This window comes from Hemitrygon akajei, chromosome 10, assembly GCF_048418815.1.
Source record: "Hemitrygon akajei chromosome 10, sHemAka1.3, whole genome shotgun sequence".
NCBI classification, from domain to species: domain Eukaryota; kingdom Metazoa; phylum Chordata; class Chondrichthyes; order Myliobatiformes; family Dasyatidae; genus Hemitrygon; species Hemitrygon akajei.
Window position 1 is genome coordinate 15,778,381 of NC_133133.1, and position 21,078 is coordinate 15,799,458.

At 41.7% G+C, this 21,078-nt stretch overlaps 1 protein-coding gene across 2 annotated transcripts in view; it reads left to right on the plus strand.

Moving 5' to 3' along the window:
- LOC140734170 (mitogen-activated protein kinase kinase kinase kinase 4) overlaps positions 1–21,078 on the plus strand; it is a 321,905-nt gene that overhangs the window by 100,478 nt on the left and 200,349 nt on the right. For both annotated transcript variants that reach the window (XM_073057807.1, XM_073057808.1), the window contains exon 4: positions 12,186–12,311. In XM_073057807.1, the coding sequence (XP_072913908.1) occupies positions 12,186–12,311 (126 nt within the window). The remainder of the gene's footprint in view (positions 1–12,185; positions 12,312–21,078) is intronic.

Consider the following 21,078-nt stretch of genomic DNA (forward strand, 5'->3'; position numbering starts at 1 on the left):
CGATGACACAAACAGCACATTTCACTGTCCGTTTTGATGTTCATGTGACAAATAATGAAGCTGAACTAATCTAAGATTATCTCTGCTATGTGGTAAACATTCCAATCCCCATGATTTAAATGTGTGTCGGGCCAAGCATGTGATGAGGTATCTCCAACTTGTGAAGTGTGACATGCATGACCAGGTCACCCTTCACCCTTCAGCTGCCTATGAGTGTCAATTGCTTGTTATTGTTTTCACCAGACGTAACAGATGGTCTGGGTTCTCAGACACAATCACAATGAGTCAGAGCCAAACAGTCTCACTTAACACTGAAACTCCATTGTTGTACATCCGAGAAGGAAAGCAGGCAAACTACTCTCCGCTCTTTGCCATTTGCAGATAACATCACAGCTGCTTTTTAGTAGTCTGCTGGTTTTTCACCAAAGATTTCTTTTTCCTGAAAACACTGCCATATTATACTCACGCTTCCTACAAACTAAGTGCAAGGTCATGTAAGGAGATCCATCCCACAGCAGTCCATTAACACAACCCTCTTAAAAGTACTCCCAAGGCACAAGTGAAAACGGAAGAGAAACCGCATGCTCCCTCCTGATCAAAGCTAACGTGGCATCATAAGCACGAGAGGTTCTGCAGATGCTGGAAACCCAGTGTAACTCACACAGAGTGCTGGAGGAACTCAGCAGCTCAGGCAGCATCTGTGTAGAGGAATAAACAGTTGATGTTCCTGGCTGAGACCCGTCATCAGGACCGGAAAGGAAGGGGGAAGAACCCAGAATAAGAAGGGGGGAGGGAAATTAGTACAAGCTGGCAGGTGATAGGTGAAACCAAGTGAGGGAGAAGGTGGGTGGGTGTGAGAGAAGAGTGATGTGATTGGTGAAGCTGGGAGGTGATTGGTGGAAGAGCAAAAGAGTTGATGAACAAGGAATCTGATACGAGAGGAAAGTGGACCATGGGAGAAAGGGAAAGAGAAGGATGAGCAGAGGAATGTGATAGGCAGGTGAGGAGAACAGAAGGGGAAAGAGGGGAGCCAAAATGGGGGAATAGAAAAAGAGAGAAGGGGGAGAAATTACTGGAAATCGGAGAAATCAATGTTCATGTCATCAGGTTGGAGGCTACCCAGGCTGAATATGAAGTGTTACTCCACCAGCCTAAGAGTAGCTTCAACATGGCCGTAGAGGAGATCCTGGAATGACATGTCAGGATGGGAATGAGAAGTAGAATTCAAAATGGGTTGCCAGTGGAAAATCCTGCCTGATGTGGCATCAGCTCCCTCTGTAGAAAGCTGAAATAAAGGAAGTGGAACTCCTGCTTCTGCCAAATTTATTTCTGTATTATAACCATGAAAGTTACAACAGATTTCAAGGGTGTATTTCCCTAAGGGACTGTAAAGAAAACATTTGTAAGGTTGATTATAAAACTTCATTTGAAGTTATCAAATGTTAATCAATCTTGAGATGCTCTACAGTGTTGCTATCGAAGAGCAAGCTGTTGCTATTAATGTTCTTGAAAGAGAAATAAAGGAAAAAGGAAATAGTGAAAGAAACTTAGGAAAGATTTTGCATTTACTTCTCGTTTTAAGGAATGTAGTATATTTGAACAGAAAAGTATGGAAGAGAGAGAGAGAGGAAGGAATGGAAAGGAAAGATAAAGAGATGGAGAGTGGTGGGGAAGAGAAAGGAGGATGAGAGAAGGGGTTAAGAGAGAGGGAGAGTGTAGGAAAGAGAAAGATGAGGGTAAGAGGGAGAAAGTGTGGGGGAGAGAGAGGAAGAAAGCGAGGGGAGGGAGGGGGAGGAAGAGAGAAGAAAAGTGGGGAGAGAGAGGAGGTAAGAGGGGAGAAAGAGGAGGAAAGAGGGGAGAAAGAGAGGAGGAAAGTGTGAAAGAGAGAGAAAGGGGAGAGAGGGAGAAAGAGAGAGGCAGAGAGACAGAGAAGGGGAGAGGTTGAGAAAGAAAGTGGGAGAATGGGGGAGAAAGAGAGGTTGAAGAGGGGGAGGAAGAAAGAGAGACAGAGGGCAAATGAGAAAGAGTAGATGAAGTGTCTAGAATTCAGTAATCTACAGTGAGTAGAGTATCTAATGCAAATTATTTCTATATTTAATTATTTTTACTTTTGGCATATCCTGACCAAATGTTCAGTTGAAACTGAGAACATGAACGGTTTAGAATGTGCCACTGCTGCACTTGAAACTGTTTGCTGATCAGAGTAATGTACTGGAATCAAGGGAGAAGGAGAGAGATGGAATTATTCCCAACTGAAAAGTTTAGATGGATTTCTGTGCAGGCTTTTCACAGTTAGAAGAGAAAATGCAAAGAGAAAGCTGGTGACATGTGGAAATAAAGTTATAAAGTACTCAAATGTAAAAAGGTAACAGGCGGTTACCTCTCGGAAACATCACTGGTGGTCCTCCAAAGGCAAACTCTGTGTACTACATCTTACAGTCATACGGACCGAATACCGAATCAGCATTCAAAAACACCATTGAAGTGTGTCAGTGTGGTTTTACACCAATTTAACCAATAGGATATTGAAACCCAGTCACTCTCAGAAGTCATAGACTTACGAAGTGTAAGAACTTCACTGAGTGGTCATGCAATTTTAAAAAGCTTGAGAACTCTAATTAAAATATATGATGTAGAAGAATTCTGTGCACACTGTTCAAAATTTAACCATGTTGATTAACTCCGGGGTTTTGGTCAGCATCCCTGTACACAACAGCTCTTCAAGAGTTTGTCGAGATACCTTTTAAATGCTGTAAAGTTTTCTACCTCCATCACTTTCTCAGGAAGTGATTTCCAGATCCCAGTATTTGTTGAGTGGGAAAATATTTTCTTCAATTTCTCTCTAATCGTTGTGCCAATTCACTTCAACTTACATTACCTAGTTGTTTCTGAGAAGGCAAAAATGATCTTTTTGATTACCCTGTCCATGTCTCTCAGAATTCTACACAGTTCAATAAAATCTCTTTAGTTATAATGGAAACAGACAATGAAGTCTCCACTCATTGTCTATAATTTTTCAATTCTGGCAATATGTTCTTAAATTGCCTTAGTGATATATACAGCCTTCCAGCTTTGATTGAACCGTTGGGAAGGAGGATTTGGTTTGAGGTGGCATACCAAGCTCTTCCTGGATTTGGCCTAGGTGACCATTCACAGATCTAAATCCATCCACCCATACTGAGTCCAGATGAAGGGTCTTGACTGTTGACTGTCCATTTCTCCACAATGATGCTGTCTGACCTGCTGAAATCTTCCAACATTTTGTGTGTGTTGCCCCAGTTCCCAGTGTCTACATGTTCCTGTGCCTGCCCTTCAGAAAATTAGGTTTTTGCTGTGTATCCCTGGAGTGGGAGCATAGATGCTTACAATGCACCTGAAACTTCTGTAAACCAGGGAGTGCATCTTGGATAAAGGGCATTAAATTAATTCATAGAATTACAGAGGACAGAAACAGGCCCCTTGAATCATCTCATCCATGCCAACCAAAATGTCCCATCTAAGTTAGTTCCATTGGACAGTGTTTAGCCCATAACCTTCTAAACCTTTTAAATGTTGTAATTGGGTGGTGTTGTGCAGATGGGTCTCTACCAGAGGAGGTGTGAGGTGCTCCTTCCCTCCACTAGTTTGCAGGTCACCTTTGGGCAAAGTGTCGCACCTGCTTAGCCCCCCCTCCCCCCCCCCCCAATCAGGATCACGTGAAGCCATAGGAGTAGGTGGTGGATGGTCGTATGAGCAGCTGGTGCATATCAAAATTCCTGGTTATGCATCAACTGATGCCAGGCATGATACGGCTGGGGTCTCCCACCTTGTAAAGACACTGCCCTGAAGAAGGCAGTGGCAAACCACTTCTGCAGAAAACTTTGCCAAGAACAATCAGGGGCATGGAAAGAGCATGATTGTCCATGTCACATGACATGGCACATAATGAACAAATAAATTGTATCGACCTCATCCACTTTCTCTCAATTCTCATTCCAGATGTATATAATCTTTTGCGTGAAATAAAATTTTTCCTAAACTTCTTATTAAATCTTTTCCCACCACCATAAACCTGTGCCTCTAGTTCCAGATTCCCTTTACAAAATTAGATTTTTGCTGAGTCACCCCAGAGAGGGCGCATAGGAGAAAAGACAGAGTCCCTTCTTGTCATTTTATACAACTCTGTAACACAATTTATTCATGTTTTTGTTTTGTTGTGCAATAAAGTAAATTTGTAAATAAAATATGTACATTATAAACACAAGAGATTCTGCAGATGCTGGATGGAAATCCAGAGTAACACTGACAAAATGCTGGAGGAGCTCAGCAGGTCAGGCAGCATCTATAGAGAGGAATAAACAGTGAACACTTTAGGCCAAGACCCACATTTTAATGAAAGCTAACTGTTTAACTAGAAGTTGAAGCATCTGTTTGAAAGGGTGGAATGACAAGGATATGAGGACCATCTTATGGCTCTGGGCCTGTACTCACTGGAGTTTAGAAGAATGAGGGGAGGGGGAGGGATGTCATTGAAGCCTATCGAATATTGAATGGCCTAGATAGAGTGGATGTGGTGAGTATGTTTCCAGTAATGGGAGAGTCTAGCACCAGAGGGCACAGACTTAGAATGCAAGCTAGCTTAAACCATAAGACCATAAGACATAGGAGCAGAATTTGGCTATTCATCCCACTGAGCCTGCTCCACAATTTCATCATGGCCGATTATTATCGCTCTCAACTTCATTCTCCTGCATTTTCTCCAAGATCTTTGACGCCCTTACTTACAGGAACATACCAGTCTCCACTTTAAACATACTCAAAGATCTCCACAGTCATTTGTGGCAATGAATTCCACAAATTCTACACCCTCTAGCTAAAGGAATTTCTCCTCATCTCTTTCGAAAGCAACACGCTCCCATTCTAAGTCATGTGCCCTCTGGTGCTAGACTCTCCCTTTATTGGAAACATCCTCACCACATCCTCCCTATCTAGGCCTTGCAACATTCAAGGAGATCTCTCCCCCTCATTCTTCTAAACTCCAGCAAGTACGGGCCCAGTGCCATCAAATGCTCCTCATAACCTTTTCTTTCTACCCTTTCAAACAGTTGTGTCAGCTTCTAGTTAAGGTAACAGGTAGCAGCTGAAAGAGGTGAGAAATTTTTGAAGTCTCAGCCCATTGATGAGAATTGATCATACATTTCTGTAACAGGATATGCATTTAGAGTGCTGAGGGTGTGGTAGCAACACCCAGAGGCTCGACCGTAATCTGATAAGGTCTTTGAGTGATGTGGTGAAGACATGTCACACATTTTCATCTCTATCATTGCTATTTTGATATATTGATCTCTTTATATATATATCAAGCTCTTTCACAGGTTGTGGGTACCATAGGCAAGGCTTCTTCCATTTGACATAACAGCAATTTGCCGTTCTGTTTTAGAGGGCATTTAAAAAGTTAGCCACATGCCGGAGGTCATTTAAAGGTCAGATTGGGTTAGAAAAGTTGGTTTCTTTCCCTGAAAGGTTTTAGAGAACTAGTTAGGTTTTCGCAATAATGGTCACTATTACTGGTATTAAGCATGTAAATTCCATCCTGCATTTCATTACATCGTTAATTTGCTTGTCTCAAATAGCCACAGTTTTACCATACCCTTATTCCACATTGCTTTGCATACCAGCTATCCTTTGGATAGATGCTACAGCACCAGCGATCATTGACCAGGATTAAACTCCTGCCGCTATCTGTGAAAAGTTTGTACGTTCTCCCCTGGGGTTCCCTCTGGGTGTCATTGACGTCACAGAGTTAACGAACACAATGCCGAGCTAAACAGAAGCTCGGGTTTCTTCCCACATTCCGAAGACCTACTTTGGCAAGCTGCGTTGGCACTGGAAGCATGGCAACGCTTGCAGGCTGCCACCCGCACATCCTCAGACTGGAAGAGGTGACACATTTCACTGTATATTTCAATGTACATGTGACAAATGAAGCCAATCTTACTTTATAAATGTTTTAAAAATAAATACCGGTAGCTATTGTTGCACAATGGACTAATGTTTTTTAGCACTCCGCTTAATTTTGATGGTTGCTAATCAGTGATTTGTATCCGAAAGAGATCGAGATTGTGTTTCTTTCCTGTCTTCCGTGAACAGTTAGATTTTTTTGTGTCTTTATTCAACGATCTACAAACTGCACCCTGTTCCCAGCATACCTGCATGAGGTTCTCAACTCACTGAGCCAGGGAAAGTTCCACAGGAAACTACCACAAATCCATCAGAGAAGTTCCAGGTCACTGCTCACAGCTGATTCCACTCCACAGGATAGTCACATTTGGGGAAGTACAACCACACTATTGCTCATTGAGATCCCACCACAAGATGCTGGTTGAGTCCAGTACCTCCTGCTGCAGCAGCCCATCCACTTCAAGTTTCAATGTTTTGCGTGTTTGTAAATGCTCATCTGTACACCAGTTTTTTCCGAGTTACTGTTGCCTTCAAATTAGCCTGGCTATTCTGCTCTGATCGTTCTCATTTACAAGGCGTTTTCATCTACAGAACTGCTGCTCACTGGATAGTTCATTTGTTTGCTTATTTTTTGAAAAAATTATCTGTAAGCTCTGGAGTGTGAAAATTGCGGGAGATCAGCATTTTCTGAGATACTCAAAACACCCTGTCTGGCACCAACAATCATTCCATGCTCAAAGTTAGATCACATTTTCTCTCCATTCCGATGTTTGGTCTGAACAACAACTGAACCTCTTGACCGTGTCTGCATGCTTTTATGCATTGAGTGGCTGCCACAGGATTGGCTGATTAGATATTTGCATTAACGAGCAGATGTATAGGTGTACCTAATAAGGTGGCAACTGAGTGTATAAACAGAAAATTCTGGGAACATTCAGGAGGCCAGATGGCATCCATGGAGAGAGAAATATTTCGTGTTACTGGTTGAAAGGTCGTTGATGTGAATGATCCTACCTGTTCTGTTGAGTATATTCATCAGTTTTTGTTTTCAATTCAGGCTTCCAGCATTTACAGTTTTTCTTTATTTTCACATTTCTGAATCTTTTTCCCTTTCATTATTTCTGCAATTACAACCAGAATATGCGGATTTTGTTTAGTGTTCCAAAGCTGACTGGAAAAGAGCCATCCATCCTAGAGCCAAATCCGAGTAACCTTGTGGGTTACAGCACATCAAGTGCTTATCGAATTGAAAATTTTGGGCTAATTTTCTACTTAAAAATCATCATATCCGTTATTGTGAAGGACGTTTGACAGGGTACATGAGAGAGAGCAATGCATCACTTGTTCCAAGGGTGCATCTAATCCTTGGAAATGTATTAAGGATTGTAAAGCCATCAAACTGTAGTGAATTCATGCAGTCACTGTTAGTACATTATGCAGGAGAAAATGTGCAGTCGTAAGAGCCTTTTGATGGTCTACGGATGCCTCGAAACACATTATAGCTGATGAATTACCCTTGCTGGATTAGAGTGTATTTTTGAGCATTTTCCTTGTAGTTTAACTCTCCTATACTTATATGTTTTATATAATTGCCTACAGTATATACATTTAACTGTTCAGTAACTTTTATAGTAACTGTAGTATAGCTACAATTATAGTATAAGGCAGCACAGTAGTGTAGCGGCTATATAGCGCTAGTGATCAGGTTCAAGGCTTCAGGACCTGTCGCTGTCTGAAAAAGAGTTTGTACGTTCTCCCCATCAAAATGTGGGTTCCTTCTGGGTCAGGGGTTCTTAAGCTTTTTTTATGCCATGGACCAATGCCATTAAGCAAGGGGTCCATGGACCCCAGGTTGAGAACCCCTGCTCTGGGTGACCTGCTTTCATCACGCATTCCAAAGATGTACAGGTTAGGATTGGTGAGACGTGGGCAAGATATCTTGTTGCCAGAAGTATAACGACATTTATGAGCTGCCACCGGCACAATCTTTGCTAAGTTGATGCATTTCACTGTAGGTTTCGATGTTTCAATGTACATGTGACAAATAAAGCTAATCTTTATCTTTAGCTGATCGGTATTTTCCAGCAGCTTCTCAGATTTTTTTCCCCTCTGCAGCAGATGTTACTCTGCTTGAATCTGGCTATTTAGTAGTTAATTGTTATCACTGGAATGTGCTTTTATCTTTAGTCTGAGAATGAGATGATCACAATTTCTTTTTCTTCATTCCTTTGTTCTTCTAACTTCATAAAACCACCATAACCACCAAGTTTTAACCCTCATTCTTGATTTCCAAAAAAAACATCTGGATCAAAGTTCACCAGATCCGACAACAGCTTCTCTTATGTAGCCTGGCAGAGACAATCTCTGATAGTTCCATATTATCTACCCTACTGAGTTGCAAGTGCTATCAACTGAGTCAATGGGATGACTTTCACAGGGTAAGAGTTCTTTGTGATAATGACACACTCATTACAAACTCAGCCAGTTTTACTCTGCTGAAGTGCTGTATGTGATGCTCTTTCAGCTCTGATTAAAATTCAAAGTAATTTTATTACCAAAGAACATATATGTCACCGTATACAGCCCTGAAATGTGTTTTCTTGAGGGGCATTTGCAGTAAATACAAAGAAACACAATAAAATTAATGGAAGACCATACACAACAAAAGACAAATAAATTGTGCAAATACAAAATTTAAAAAAAACAAATAAATAAGCACTAAGTATTGAGAGCATGAGAGGAAGAGTCCTTGAAAGTGAGTCCATAGGTTGTGGGAACAGTCTTGTGATGGAGTGAGTGAAGTTATCACCCCTGATTCAAGTGTCTGATTGTTGAGGGGTAATAACTGTTCCTGAAACTGGTGGTATGGGTCCTGGGGCTCAAGTACCTCTCTCCTGATGGCAGCAGCTAAAAGAGAGAATGGCCTGGATGCTGGGGGAGGGGAGGGGCATCCATGATGATCGTCACCATGGAACAGGCCCCTTGGGCCCACGACATCCAGAACTTCAAACACATACCGATCATATATTGTAATCCCAATAAAAATCAGAATTTTTTTAAAAACTCATTGATGCAGGAAATCTGAAACAAAAAGAGAAAATGCTGGAATTCCTCAGCAGATCTGGCAGTGCCTGTAGAAAGAGAAGTAGTCAACTATCTGGTGAAATGTCCCAGACTTGAAATATTATCTGCATTCTGTCAATTCTTTGAAGAAATATCCAGCAAGATAGACAAAGGAAAGGCAGTGGATGTTGTTTACATGTACCGGTATTTGGATTCTTAGAAGACCTTTGACAAGGTGCCACACATGAGGCTGCTAAACAAGATAACAGACCATGGTATTACAGGAAAGATACTAGCATGGATAAAGGATTGGCTGACTGGCAGGAGGCAAAAAGTGGGAATAAAAGAGTACTTTTCTGGTGGCTTCTGGTGACTAGTGGTGTTCCACAAGGGTTGGTGTTGGAGCCACTTCTTTTTATGTCAATGATTTGGATGACAGAATTAATAGTTTTGTGGCCAAGTTTGCAGACAATACTAAGATAGGTGGAGGGGCGGGTAGTGTTGGGGAAGCAGTGAGTCTGCAGAAGGACTTAGACAGGGAAAGGGGCTTGGAAGTCCGCATGCAGGATTCCCAAAAGGTTAACTTGCAGGTTGAGTCGGTGGTATTTGGTTAGGATTCATTTCAACAGGAGCAGAATGTAAAAGCTAGGATGTAATGTTGAGCTTTTATAAGCCATTAGTCAAACCACACTGGGAATATTGAGAACAGTGTTAGGTCCCTTATCCAAGAAAGGATGTGCTGGCATCAGAGAAGGTCCAGAGGAGGTTGACAAGAATGATCCCGGAAATGAACCAGTTAATAATGTATGAGAAGCATTTGATGTCTCCGGGCCGGTACTGTGAACCCAAGTTGTCATCCTGTGACCTTGAAAGTAAAACTCTGAAATGCTGAAACACCAAAATAAAATTAGCAAATGCAAGAAACACCCAAAAGGTTCCACGGTCTCTGCACAGTTCGTTTTTCACATCAAGAACCTTTTTGGAGATTTGAGAGCCATAAATTAGCTCTTATATTTGTCAGAGATACAACCGAGTAACGCTTAGCATCAATAATATTTCCCTTTCCCTCCCGGCTTTCCTTTTTCTTCAGGAGGATAAACCAAAACTCCTTCGGTGAATGAATTATTAGTGCTTAGGTGACTTTGCAAAATGCAAACACTCTCACTCGATTAAAAATTTAAAATTATTAATCTTGCTCCCTTTGACTTTTCAAGTTGCTGCTTCTATTTTGTTAGCATACTTTGTGCCAGGAAACAAAGTTAATATCCTAAAATTCCTACACAGTCCATGGAATGGAGGAAATTATTATTTTCACTCATTATGCAAAGTGACTGCAGTCATATGTATTTTGCCAGGCTCAGTTCAATTTTTCCAATCTTGTACTTAACCTTATTTCTTATTATTTATTATTTATTATATTTCCTTTTTTAACTTATAGCAATCTCTTTGTATGTATTGCACCGCAAAACAACACATTTCATGGCATCGGTAAGTGATAATAAACCTGATTCTGATCCTGAACCTTCGCCCAACATGATTAAAACAGATCCTTTTCTGGACTCATTCCCTGTCCTACAATAATGACCACACTCAACACATTGACCCTTCATTTAAGTTATGCCCTCTTCACACTGCTACTGCTACAGAAGCCTAAAGCCCCACAGCACCAGGCTCAGGAAGAGCTACTTTCCTACAACCATTGGGTTCTTGAATCAATCTGTACAACCCTAAGCTGGACCTCAGCAATGGAACACTGTGGACCAAATTTTACACTACCATGGATCCACCTCCATTGTGTTTTGCTTTGCACTAGTGTCTTGTTTTACTCAGACTATTTTTCTCTAAACTGTCTTATATAATTAATTCTCTGTGTGCTGGCTGAACTTACACTCAATGGGCATTTTATTAGTACAGGAGAGGAACTCAGCATGGTCTTCTGCTGCTATGTGTTGAACATTGAGATGCTCTACTGCACATCACTGTTCTAATGCATGGCTATTTGAGTTACTGCCATCTTCCTGTCAGCTTGAACGAGTCTCTGATTAACAAGGCATTTTTGCTCTCAGAATTGCCACTCACTGGATTTTGTTTTGCCTTTCACACCATTCTCTGTAAACTCTAGAGACTGTTGTACATGAAAATCTCAGGAGATCAGCAGTTTCTGAGATACTCAAATCAACCCATCCGGCACTAATAATGATTCCATGGTCAAAGTCTGAGGTATACAAAATTATGAGGGGTATAGAAGGTAAACGTAAGCAGGCTTTTTCCACTGAGGTTGGGCGGGACTACAACCAGAGGTCATGGGTTAAGGGTGAAAGGTAAGAAGGTTAAAGGGAAGATGAGGGGAAACTTCTTCGCTCAGAGGCTCGTGAGAGTGTGGAATGAGCTACCAGTACAGATGGTACATGCGAGCTCAATTTCAATGCTTAAGAGAAGTTTGGATAGGTACATGGATAGTAGGGGTAGGGAGGGCTATGTTCCCAGTGCAGGTTGATGGGAGTAGGCAGTTTAATTGATTTCAGCATGGACTAGATGGGCCAAAGGGCCTGCTTCTGTGCAGTATTTCTTTATGACTCGATGGGTCACATTTCTTCACCATTCTGATGTTTGGCCTGAGTAATAACTGAACTTCTTGACCATGTCTTCATGCTTTTATGCTACATGATTGGCTGATTAGATACTTGCATTAATATACAGGTGTGCAGGTGTACCTAATAAAGTGGACTCTGAGGTTATGCTTAGGATGGTGGTGAATATTGGCTACCCCTAATCGAATTCAAAGGTCAACTGAAGAGGTACCCAATCAGGACCGAGGCAAGCGAATATAAACATGCGCACTGCCAAAGATAAACTCCAACAACTCCGCACTGAGGATGTCACCTCAACTAGTGATGAAACATCTGCAAACTAATTGCCAAGCTCAGCAAACACTGCAACATCAAACTGACTGTATGTGCCTGTGATGCTACTGTAAGCAAGGTTTTCATTTTACCTGTACCTCACCATAAACTTGTCTTGAAATCCTTCAATGGGTGTAACGTGCTTTGAAATGGTTGAACATCTCTTAGTGTTCATAACCTTCAGCTGGGTCGGTAAATGGCAAAAAGAGAAGTTATAGCAAGAGCCGAGCTGCTCTATTCAAGGAATCAGGTTAATGAACACCGATTCACTTCTTACAGGATGAAGAAATGGAAATTAAGCTGGAGATTAATATGCTGAAGAAGTATTCACATCACAGGAACATTGCAACATATTATGGGGCTTTCATCAGAACAAATCCTTCCAGTCATGAAGATCAGCTCTGGGTAAGTGATTACCTGAGTTTAACTGTGTGTAACAACAGTAAGACTTCTGTACTGTAAGCTGCAGAAACACAACAGGAGTAAACCTAACAACTATACATATTTACGTCTTTATGACTATGTCAGCTTGTACGTCCACAGAGTACATTTTTATCTGTTAATCTTATTGTGCTAATATTGTCTTATGAGCCGTATGCGATTGAAGTACGGTGTTTTGTACTTTGGTCTCTGAAGAACGTTGTTTTGTTTAGTTCTGTGCATGTGTACGGTTGAATGACGATGAACTGAAACATGTATTTGATCAGCGAATCAAGCACATGTAGTCCGCTGGGCCAGAATTTGCAATAGTGAAAGGCGTTGAAGCTGTCAGTGTTAATGGTTATTAATGCTATTGGGGTGACACAGTGAAGTAGTGGTTAGCGCAGTGGCTTTACAGCACCAGTGATCATTGATCGGGGTCAATCTGCTATTAAACATCCTACTGATTTTAGAAAGGTGCTTGACAACATCCCTCATGAGAGGCTCATCCAGGAGATTTAAATGCATGGAGTCTATGGTGGGTTGGCCATTTGGATTCAGAACTGGCTTGCCCACAGGAGACAAAGGGTGGTGGTTGAAGGGACTTATTCTAGCTGGAAGTCTGTAAATAGTGGTGTTCCCCAAGGACCTGCACTGGTACCTCTGCTGTTTGTGATGCAAATGACCTGGATAAAAATGTAGATGTGTGGTTTAGAAAGTTTGTAGATGATTAGTAATGTGGATAGTGTGGAAGGCTGTCAAAGAATACAGCAGGATATAGATCAGTTGCAGATATGGATGGAGAAACGGCAGATGGAGTTTATCCTAGAGAAGCGTGGTGTTGCACCTTGGTAGGTCAGATGTAAAGAGGCAGTACACCGTTAAGGGCAAGACATTGATGAGCAGAAGGATCTTGGGGTCCAAGTTCATAGATCCCTGAATGCGGTAGCACAAGTTGGTTAAGAGTGCATATGGCTTACTTACCTTTATTAGTCGAGGCAATGAGTTCAAAGGTCACAAAGTTATAATTGCAGCTTTATCTGGAGTATTGCATGGTCACTCCTTCATGGAAAGGATGTCAAGGCTTTTGAGAGAATGCAGAGGAGGTTTACCATGATGCGGCCTAGATTAGAGTGCATGTGCTATGACAAGGGGTTGGACAAACCTGAGCTGTTTTCTCTGGAGCGGTGGTGACAGAGTGGAGATCTGTACTGGATCTGTACAGTACTGGAGTGGAGTTTTATAAGATTAGAGGCATAGATAGACAGGCAATAATTTTTTCTCCAGTGTTGAGATATCTAATACCAGAGTGCATGTATTTAAGGTGAGAAGGGGTAATTTTAAAGGAGGTGTGAGGGGGTAGTTTTTTCTCACAGAGAGTGGTAGGTGTCCGGAACGTGCTGCCCAGGGTGGTGGTAGAGATAGCTATATTAGGGAATTTTAAGAAATGTTTAAATAGGCACATGAATGTGAGGAAAATGGAAGGATATGGACATTGTGTAGGCAGAGGGGATTAGTTAGGTTGCCCATTTGATTACTAACTTAATTGGCTTAGCACGACAGTGTGGGCTGAAGGGTATGCTCCTGTATTATACTGCTCAATGCTCCGTGTTCTAAGCTGTCTATAAGGACTTTTTACGTTCTCCTCATGACCATGTGCGTTTCCTTCAGGTGTTCCAGTTTCCTCCCACATTCCAAAGATGCACATTTAGAGTTAGTACATTGTGGACATGCCATGTTGGCACCCCAGCACAATCGTCGGACTACGTCGGTCATTGATGCAGAAACGACGTATTTCATTTTTGAGTTCCGATACACGTGAAAAATAAAGCACTAGATCCTTTTTCACTAAAATTTGAATCTTTATCTTATCTTTATAACAGCAGTAGGTTCATTTCTGCTCACTCATCCCTGTCAGTGTTATTCTCGGTTATCTTCAACACTACATTCTAAGAACTGAAATCATTATCAATCATTTCTACTGAATTAAAATGGGGAAATGAGAAAGCTTGTTTAAAGTAATGGCATCCTAACAACATTCTAAACCAGGGGTGTCAAACTCATTTTAGGTCACAGGTCGGATTGAGCAAAATGCAGCTTCATGCGGGCCGGATCAGTCGGATGCGTGCGAACGCAGCTTTCGTTGCCTCCGTTTTTTTCAGCCTGCTCTCATGTGTCTCAGTCTCTGCTATAACTACAAAGTCTTTCACTTTACAAATTCCGTTTCTTATGAAGAAGACTGCCGAATAAACACTAAAAACCCTGAAAACCTGGTACCTGAATAAACTCAGCATTAGCCATATCATACGCCATAGGCACTTCGATTACTGGGGCCAGCTTTAATAGTAATTAGCTATTATCTCACGGGCCAAAGATAATTCCACCGCGGGCCTTGAGTTTGACATATATGCTCTAAACCATCAAAGTATAATGAAGCACTGGGCATGCTCACAGAGCACCAATGGTGGGGAGGGGGAGAGGGATGGAAGGAGGAAGGAGAGAGAGAGGGAAAAAGAGGAAGGGAGAGAGAGAAAAGGAGAGGGGAGGGAGGGAAGGAGGAACAATGGGAGAGAGAAAGAGGTGGGGATAAAGAGAGAGAATGTGAATGTTAATATTTTAGGTTATCAGAACTGGAGAAGTAAGAAAATTAGCATGTTATGTTCCAACAGGGGGATACAGAGGGAATGTCTCTGATCAGGTGCAGACCATCTATCAGAGTCAGGAGAGAAATGAAACAAAGAGCCACAATTGAAACCGAAATGTCCAGTAACATATGTGGAGAGGAAGTAAAACTGGTTACCTGAAGTTGAGGAATTCAATACTAAGTCCCAAGGGCTGTACAGACCACAGAGGAGATGTACTGTTCATTATGTTTACTTTGGGCAGCATGGTTTGTATACTTAAACAGGGACCTCTTGGGTTTCCCCCTGTACCTCGGTTTTCTCTCACACGCAAAAGTGACGTGGGTAGATTAATTATTGACTGTAAATTTCCCCTGGTATAACTGGGTAGCAGGAGGATTGAGGAAGTTAACACGTCATAGAAATGGGCCGTACAGTCCAGCTGCTCCACAACAACCAAGATTCATATCTAAGCTTCTCCCATCGGCCTGTATTTTTAAAGAATATAGAGTAGCTTTGTTTGTCACATGTATACCAAAAGATACAGTGAAATGCGTGGTTTCCATCAATGATATGCGGGCAAAGCCTGCTAGTGTCACACTGCTTCCAACACCAAGATAGCACGCCCACGACTTACTCACCTTGGACCCCAGGTTGGGAGGCTCTGTTCTAAATTTAGTTCTAGATTCCCTAACTCAAGTTGATGGGCATTGTGAGAAAAGAGATGGGGAAATTAGCGGGAGAATACGACTGAAGAGAATGTTCTGACAACAGACAGAGACTTTATCGGCTGGTGGATCTTCATGAGACATGAAAAGTATGATCAGTGTAGGAGAATAAAAGCAAGCGGCGCCAGGAAGAGTGGGGAAAAGAACTAACAGGATAGGTGAGTGAAATCTCAGGGTCACATTTGCAGACTAAGCAGAAATGTTCTGGCAAGATGCCACAAATTCTGTGTTTCATTAAAGGAATTATGTGGGAGCTTTAGAGGGAGTGCAGAGGGGGCTTTTCAAGGATGCTGCCTGGATTAGAGAGCATGTTATATGTTTGAGTGAGCTCGGGCTTTTCTCTTTGGATCAAAGGAGGGTGTGCGGTGACTTGATAGAGGTGTGCAAGGCAATAAGAGGCATAGATCAAGTGAGTTGTAAGAGATTTTTATCCCCCAGGGCGGAAGTGGCGAATATAAGGGATCATAATTTTAAGGTGATTGCAAGAAAGTATAGGGGGCATATCAGAGATGAGTTTTATTTACACAGTGAGTAGTGGGGGTGTGGAATGCCCTGCCAGGGGTAGTGGTAGTGGTACCTTAGGAACATTTAAGAGACTCTTAGGTAAGCACATGGATGATAGAAAAATTAAGGGGTACGTGGGAGGGAAAGGTTAGATTGATCTTAGAGTTGTCTATATAGTTAGCATAACATTGTGGGCTGAAGGGCCTGGACTGTGCTATAATGTTTCATTTCTCCAATGTAGAGGAGGTCATATCACGAACAATGAGTTCATGATATAAATTTGGACGCTGTGCAGGTGAACTGCTCCTCGACCTGGAAGAACTGTTGGCTTTTCCTCACCACTGGTTCAATCTGCAAATTGACCTTCAGGGAATCCTGCACGAACTAGCAGTTCCAAATCTCTTTGCAACTCAAATTTTTTAGTTTATTCCTCATTTAGAAAGTCTATGCCTACATTCCTTCCACCAAAGTGCGCAATCATACAGTTCCCGACACTGTATTCCCTGTGCTTCCTCTTTGCTGATTCTCCTAATCTGGTTAAGTCCTTCTGCAGCCTCTCTGCTCCTTCAACACTAACTACCCTTCCACCTATCTTCATATCATCCACGAACATGGCCAGAGAGCCACCAATTTCATTTTCCAAGTCGTGTATACAACGTAAAGTGAAGCAGTCCCAACACAGATCCCGGTGGAACACCACTAGTCACCAGCAACCAATCCAAAAAGGATCACTTCATTCCCACTCTTTGTCTTCTTCTAATCAGTCAATGTTCTATCCATGCCAGTGCCTTTCCTGTCACACCCTGGCCCTTTAGCTTGTTTAGCAGGCTTGTGTGTGGCATCTTGTAAAAGGCCTTTTGAAAACCCAAGTACATAATATCCAGGAACTCTCCATTGTCTATCCTGCTTGTTATTTCTTTAAAGAATTCCAACAGATTTGTCAGGCAAGATTTTCTCTTAAGGCCCATTTTATCATGTGCCTTCAAGTACCCCAAAATCACATCCTTAACAATCAATTCCAATCATTGCGATCAAGCCACCTGGCCTATAATTTCTTTTCTTCTGCCTTTCTCCCTCCTTGAAGAGAGGAGTGACATTTGCAATTTTTCAGTTCTCCGGAACCATTCCAGAATCTGGTAATTCTTGAAATGGGAGTGTACTGTGCATTTAGCTCTCTCTGAGGTCATTTAGAGTTGAACTGTTCTCCCTGAATATTTTGTGTTACATATGATATCCTTCAACATGATTGACTGATGGTCTTGTCCTGAAGGTGGATATCAAGGATTTGTTTGACAGGTGTTAAGTCCAAAAGCACGGCAGATAGAAAGCAAATTTGTTCTCTGGTGTTGTGGCTTTTTGACAATCATCAGCAAAGTACTCACTCCTCCACTAACTGAAAATATAAATTAAAACCACTGAGGCCTCAGCACAGATCACTGTGGAAGCCATCTGACTCAGGAGGTCAGGCAGTATCTTTGGTGAGGAATGAACAGTCAATATTTTCAGCCGAGACCCTTCATCACAGTCCAAAGTGCCGAGCTGCTCCAGCACTTTGTGTGTGTTCCTCAAGATTTCCCAACTTCTGCAGAATCTCTTGTGATTATAGTTTATGACTCTGACAGTGGCCTATTTGTCCCCAGTCTTTGCTTTCTGTTAGATAGCTAATTGTCTGTCCATGTTAATAGATTATCAAAATTCTAAGAGGTTGGTCATATCACTGCTGCTGGAATAAAATATTCAAATGTCCAAACAATATGGGGACCGCAATGAAGTACTTACCTGTGTTGCATTCAGTTTTTCATCATTAACACAGATCTTCTCCGAGCACCTCTGTTACGTTATGCTCTTTAGATAGTTGCTCGGCAATACCTAGGCCTGCTTAGCAATTGTTGCAGCAGGGTACCATAGCAATTAGTGTAACCATTCACTGTGTAAGATCAGGGTCCAATCACCATTGCTGTCTGTAAGAATTTGTATGTCATCCACGTGACCTCCCATGTTCCAAAGACGTACAGATTAGGGTTAGTAATTTGTGAGCATGCTATGTTGGCACTTCCAGCATGGCAACTCTTGTGGGTTACTTGTACAACACACCTTGCACTGTGTTAGTCTTTGATGCAAAATGAAGCCTACCCTGTTCACTCTTCACGCTCCCTTCCATTCTTTGGGTCATTAATTTCCCTGCCTGCCCCTAATCTTTGGAATACTTGTTAATTACTTTTATACTACCCTTGCCTCCCTGAAAAGTGGCCAGTTGACCTTGTCTCTAAAGTTTCTAAGAAGAAATTGTTTTCCATATGTAGTTGCTGTCCAGTGCCCTGAATCTTGATGCCAGAATGTCATTAAATCTATGAAAGGAATTTCTGTAAGGTCACTTCAAAATTAGAGCTTATTTTTTCAGTCAACCAGCATTCAAGAAATGCTTATATTAAATGGCTTAATTGTCCATTTTCCCCAAAACTGCATCTTAGTTGTTGAACAACATACTTTATTTATTGGGTTTAATGTAGCCATTTAATTAATTCAGCTGATTGGATTGACAGATCTTCATTTTTTTTGTTCTGAGAAAGTGGAGGAAAAGGAAATTTATAGGCACAACTGATTAAGGTTCATTTTTGCCCTGAACATCATAACTTGTGTACAGATCCTCCCTTCTCTCATCTTCCATTCTCCTCTCCTGTCAGATTCCTTCACCTTTCAGCCCTTCACTTTTTCTACAAATCATCTCCAAGCTTCTTACTTCAACCCTCCATCTCCCACCCACCTACCCACCTTCCCCCTGACCTGGCTTCACCTATCACCTTCTAGTTGGTATTCCTTACCCTCCTCTCACCCTTTTATTCTGGATTCTCCACCCTTCTTTTCCAGTCCTGATGAAGGGACTTGGTCCGAAACATCGACGTTTTATCCCTTTCCATTGGTGCTGCCTGACCTGCTGAATTCCTGCAGCATTATTTGTGTGTTACTCAGGATTTCCAGCATCTGCAGAATCTGTTGTGTTTTTGATATCCTGTGTCCTGTTTGTATTGATGGAATCAACGTACACACAGTAGTCACATTATTATGTACCTCCTGTAACTAATGAAGTGTCCACTGAGTGTATGTTCATGATCTTCTGCTGCTGTAGCCCATCAACATCAAGGTTCAATGTGTTGTGCATTCAGAGAGGCCCTTCTGCACATCACAGTTGTGATGCATGGCTATTTGAGTTACTGTTGTGTTCTCGTCAGCTGAAACCAGTCTGACCTCTCTTATTAATAAGGCATTTTTGCCAACAGAAATGCCATTCACTGGATTTTTGTTTTTTGCGTTCACACCATTCTCTGTAAACTCTAGAGAACGTGAAAATCCCAGAAGATCAGCGGTTTCTGAGAGGCTCAAAACATCCCGTCTGGTAACGACAATCTTTCCACAGTGAAAGTCACTTCTCTCCTCCCCATTTGGATGTATGGTCTCAATAGCAATTGAACCCCTTGACCATGCCTGCATACTTTTATGTATTGAGTTGCTGCCATCTGGCTGATTGGCTCATTAGATATTTGCATTAACAAACAGGTGTACAAGTGTTCCTGATAAAGTGGGCACTGTTTGTAGATGGTATTATCCAAAACGCAGACAGATTGTTTGTAGCAGCAATTACAGACATTCAGGAAGACTTTGCTTCAGTGTTTCAAAATATCAGATTTACTTAACAAGATAGTGCTGTTGTCTACTTCTGTGATCTTCTTCCGTGCTGTCACACAATTTTCTTCACAATCTCTTTGTATTTGCAAATTTTTGGCGGGGGGGATGAGAACCAGAGTGATCGTGCTGAAGATGAGGTATTTGTTTTACTAACAGAGGCAATGTGTAGTGAGGAGAAGCTGTTGATAGGCAGAATTGCAGTCAACAGGGTGAGTGACCACGTAAAAGGTGGACAAAATCGAAAAGAGTGAAAAGGATTGAAGGTGTTACATTTGAATACGTGCAGTATATGGAATAAGGAAGGTGAACTTGTAGCACAATTACAGATTGGTATGCATGATGTTGTAGGCATCACTGAATCATGGCCAAAAAAAGATTTTAGCTGGGAGTTTAATGTTCAAGAATACACATTGTATCAAAAGGACAGGCAGGAAGGCAGAGGGATGGCATTGCTCTGTTGGTAAAAAAAATGTAATCAAATCATTAGAAAGAGGTGAATTATGGACAGAATTATTGTGGATAGAGCTAAGAACTGCAAGGGTAAAATACAGATCCCCAAACAGTAGTATGGATGTGGCCACCAAATTACAACGGGAGATAGAAAATGCATGCCAAAAGGACAATTTTACAAAGGTCACGGGTGATTTCAAAATGCTGGTAAACTGGGAAAATCAGGTTGGTGCAGGATTCCAAGAGGGGGAGCTTCTAGAATGCCTACAAGATGGCTTTTTAGAGTAGTTAGTGGTTGAGCCCAATAGGGAATCAGCTATTCTGGATTGGGTGTTGTGCAATGGATTTGAATGGATTAGAGAGTTTAAGGTAAAAGAATGCTGAGGGCAGGTGATCCCTTGGGAGAAAGATGATAAAATGATTGAATTCACCCTGAAATTTGAGAAGGAGAAGCTAACTTCAGATGTATCAGTATTAGAGTAGAGTAAAGGGAATTACAGAGGCATGAGAGAGGAGTAGGCCAGAACTGACTGGCAAAGAATACTGGCAGGGATGATGGCAGAGCAGCAATGGCTGGGATTTCTGGAAGCAATTCAGAAGGCACAGGATATATACATCCCAACGAGGAAAAAGTATTCTAAAGACAAGATGACACAACTGTGCCTAACATGGGAAGTCAGACCAAACATAAAAGCGAAAGAGAGGGCATATAATACAGCAAGAGTTAGAAGATTAGGAAGCTTTTAAAAACCAACAGAAGGCAAC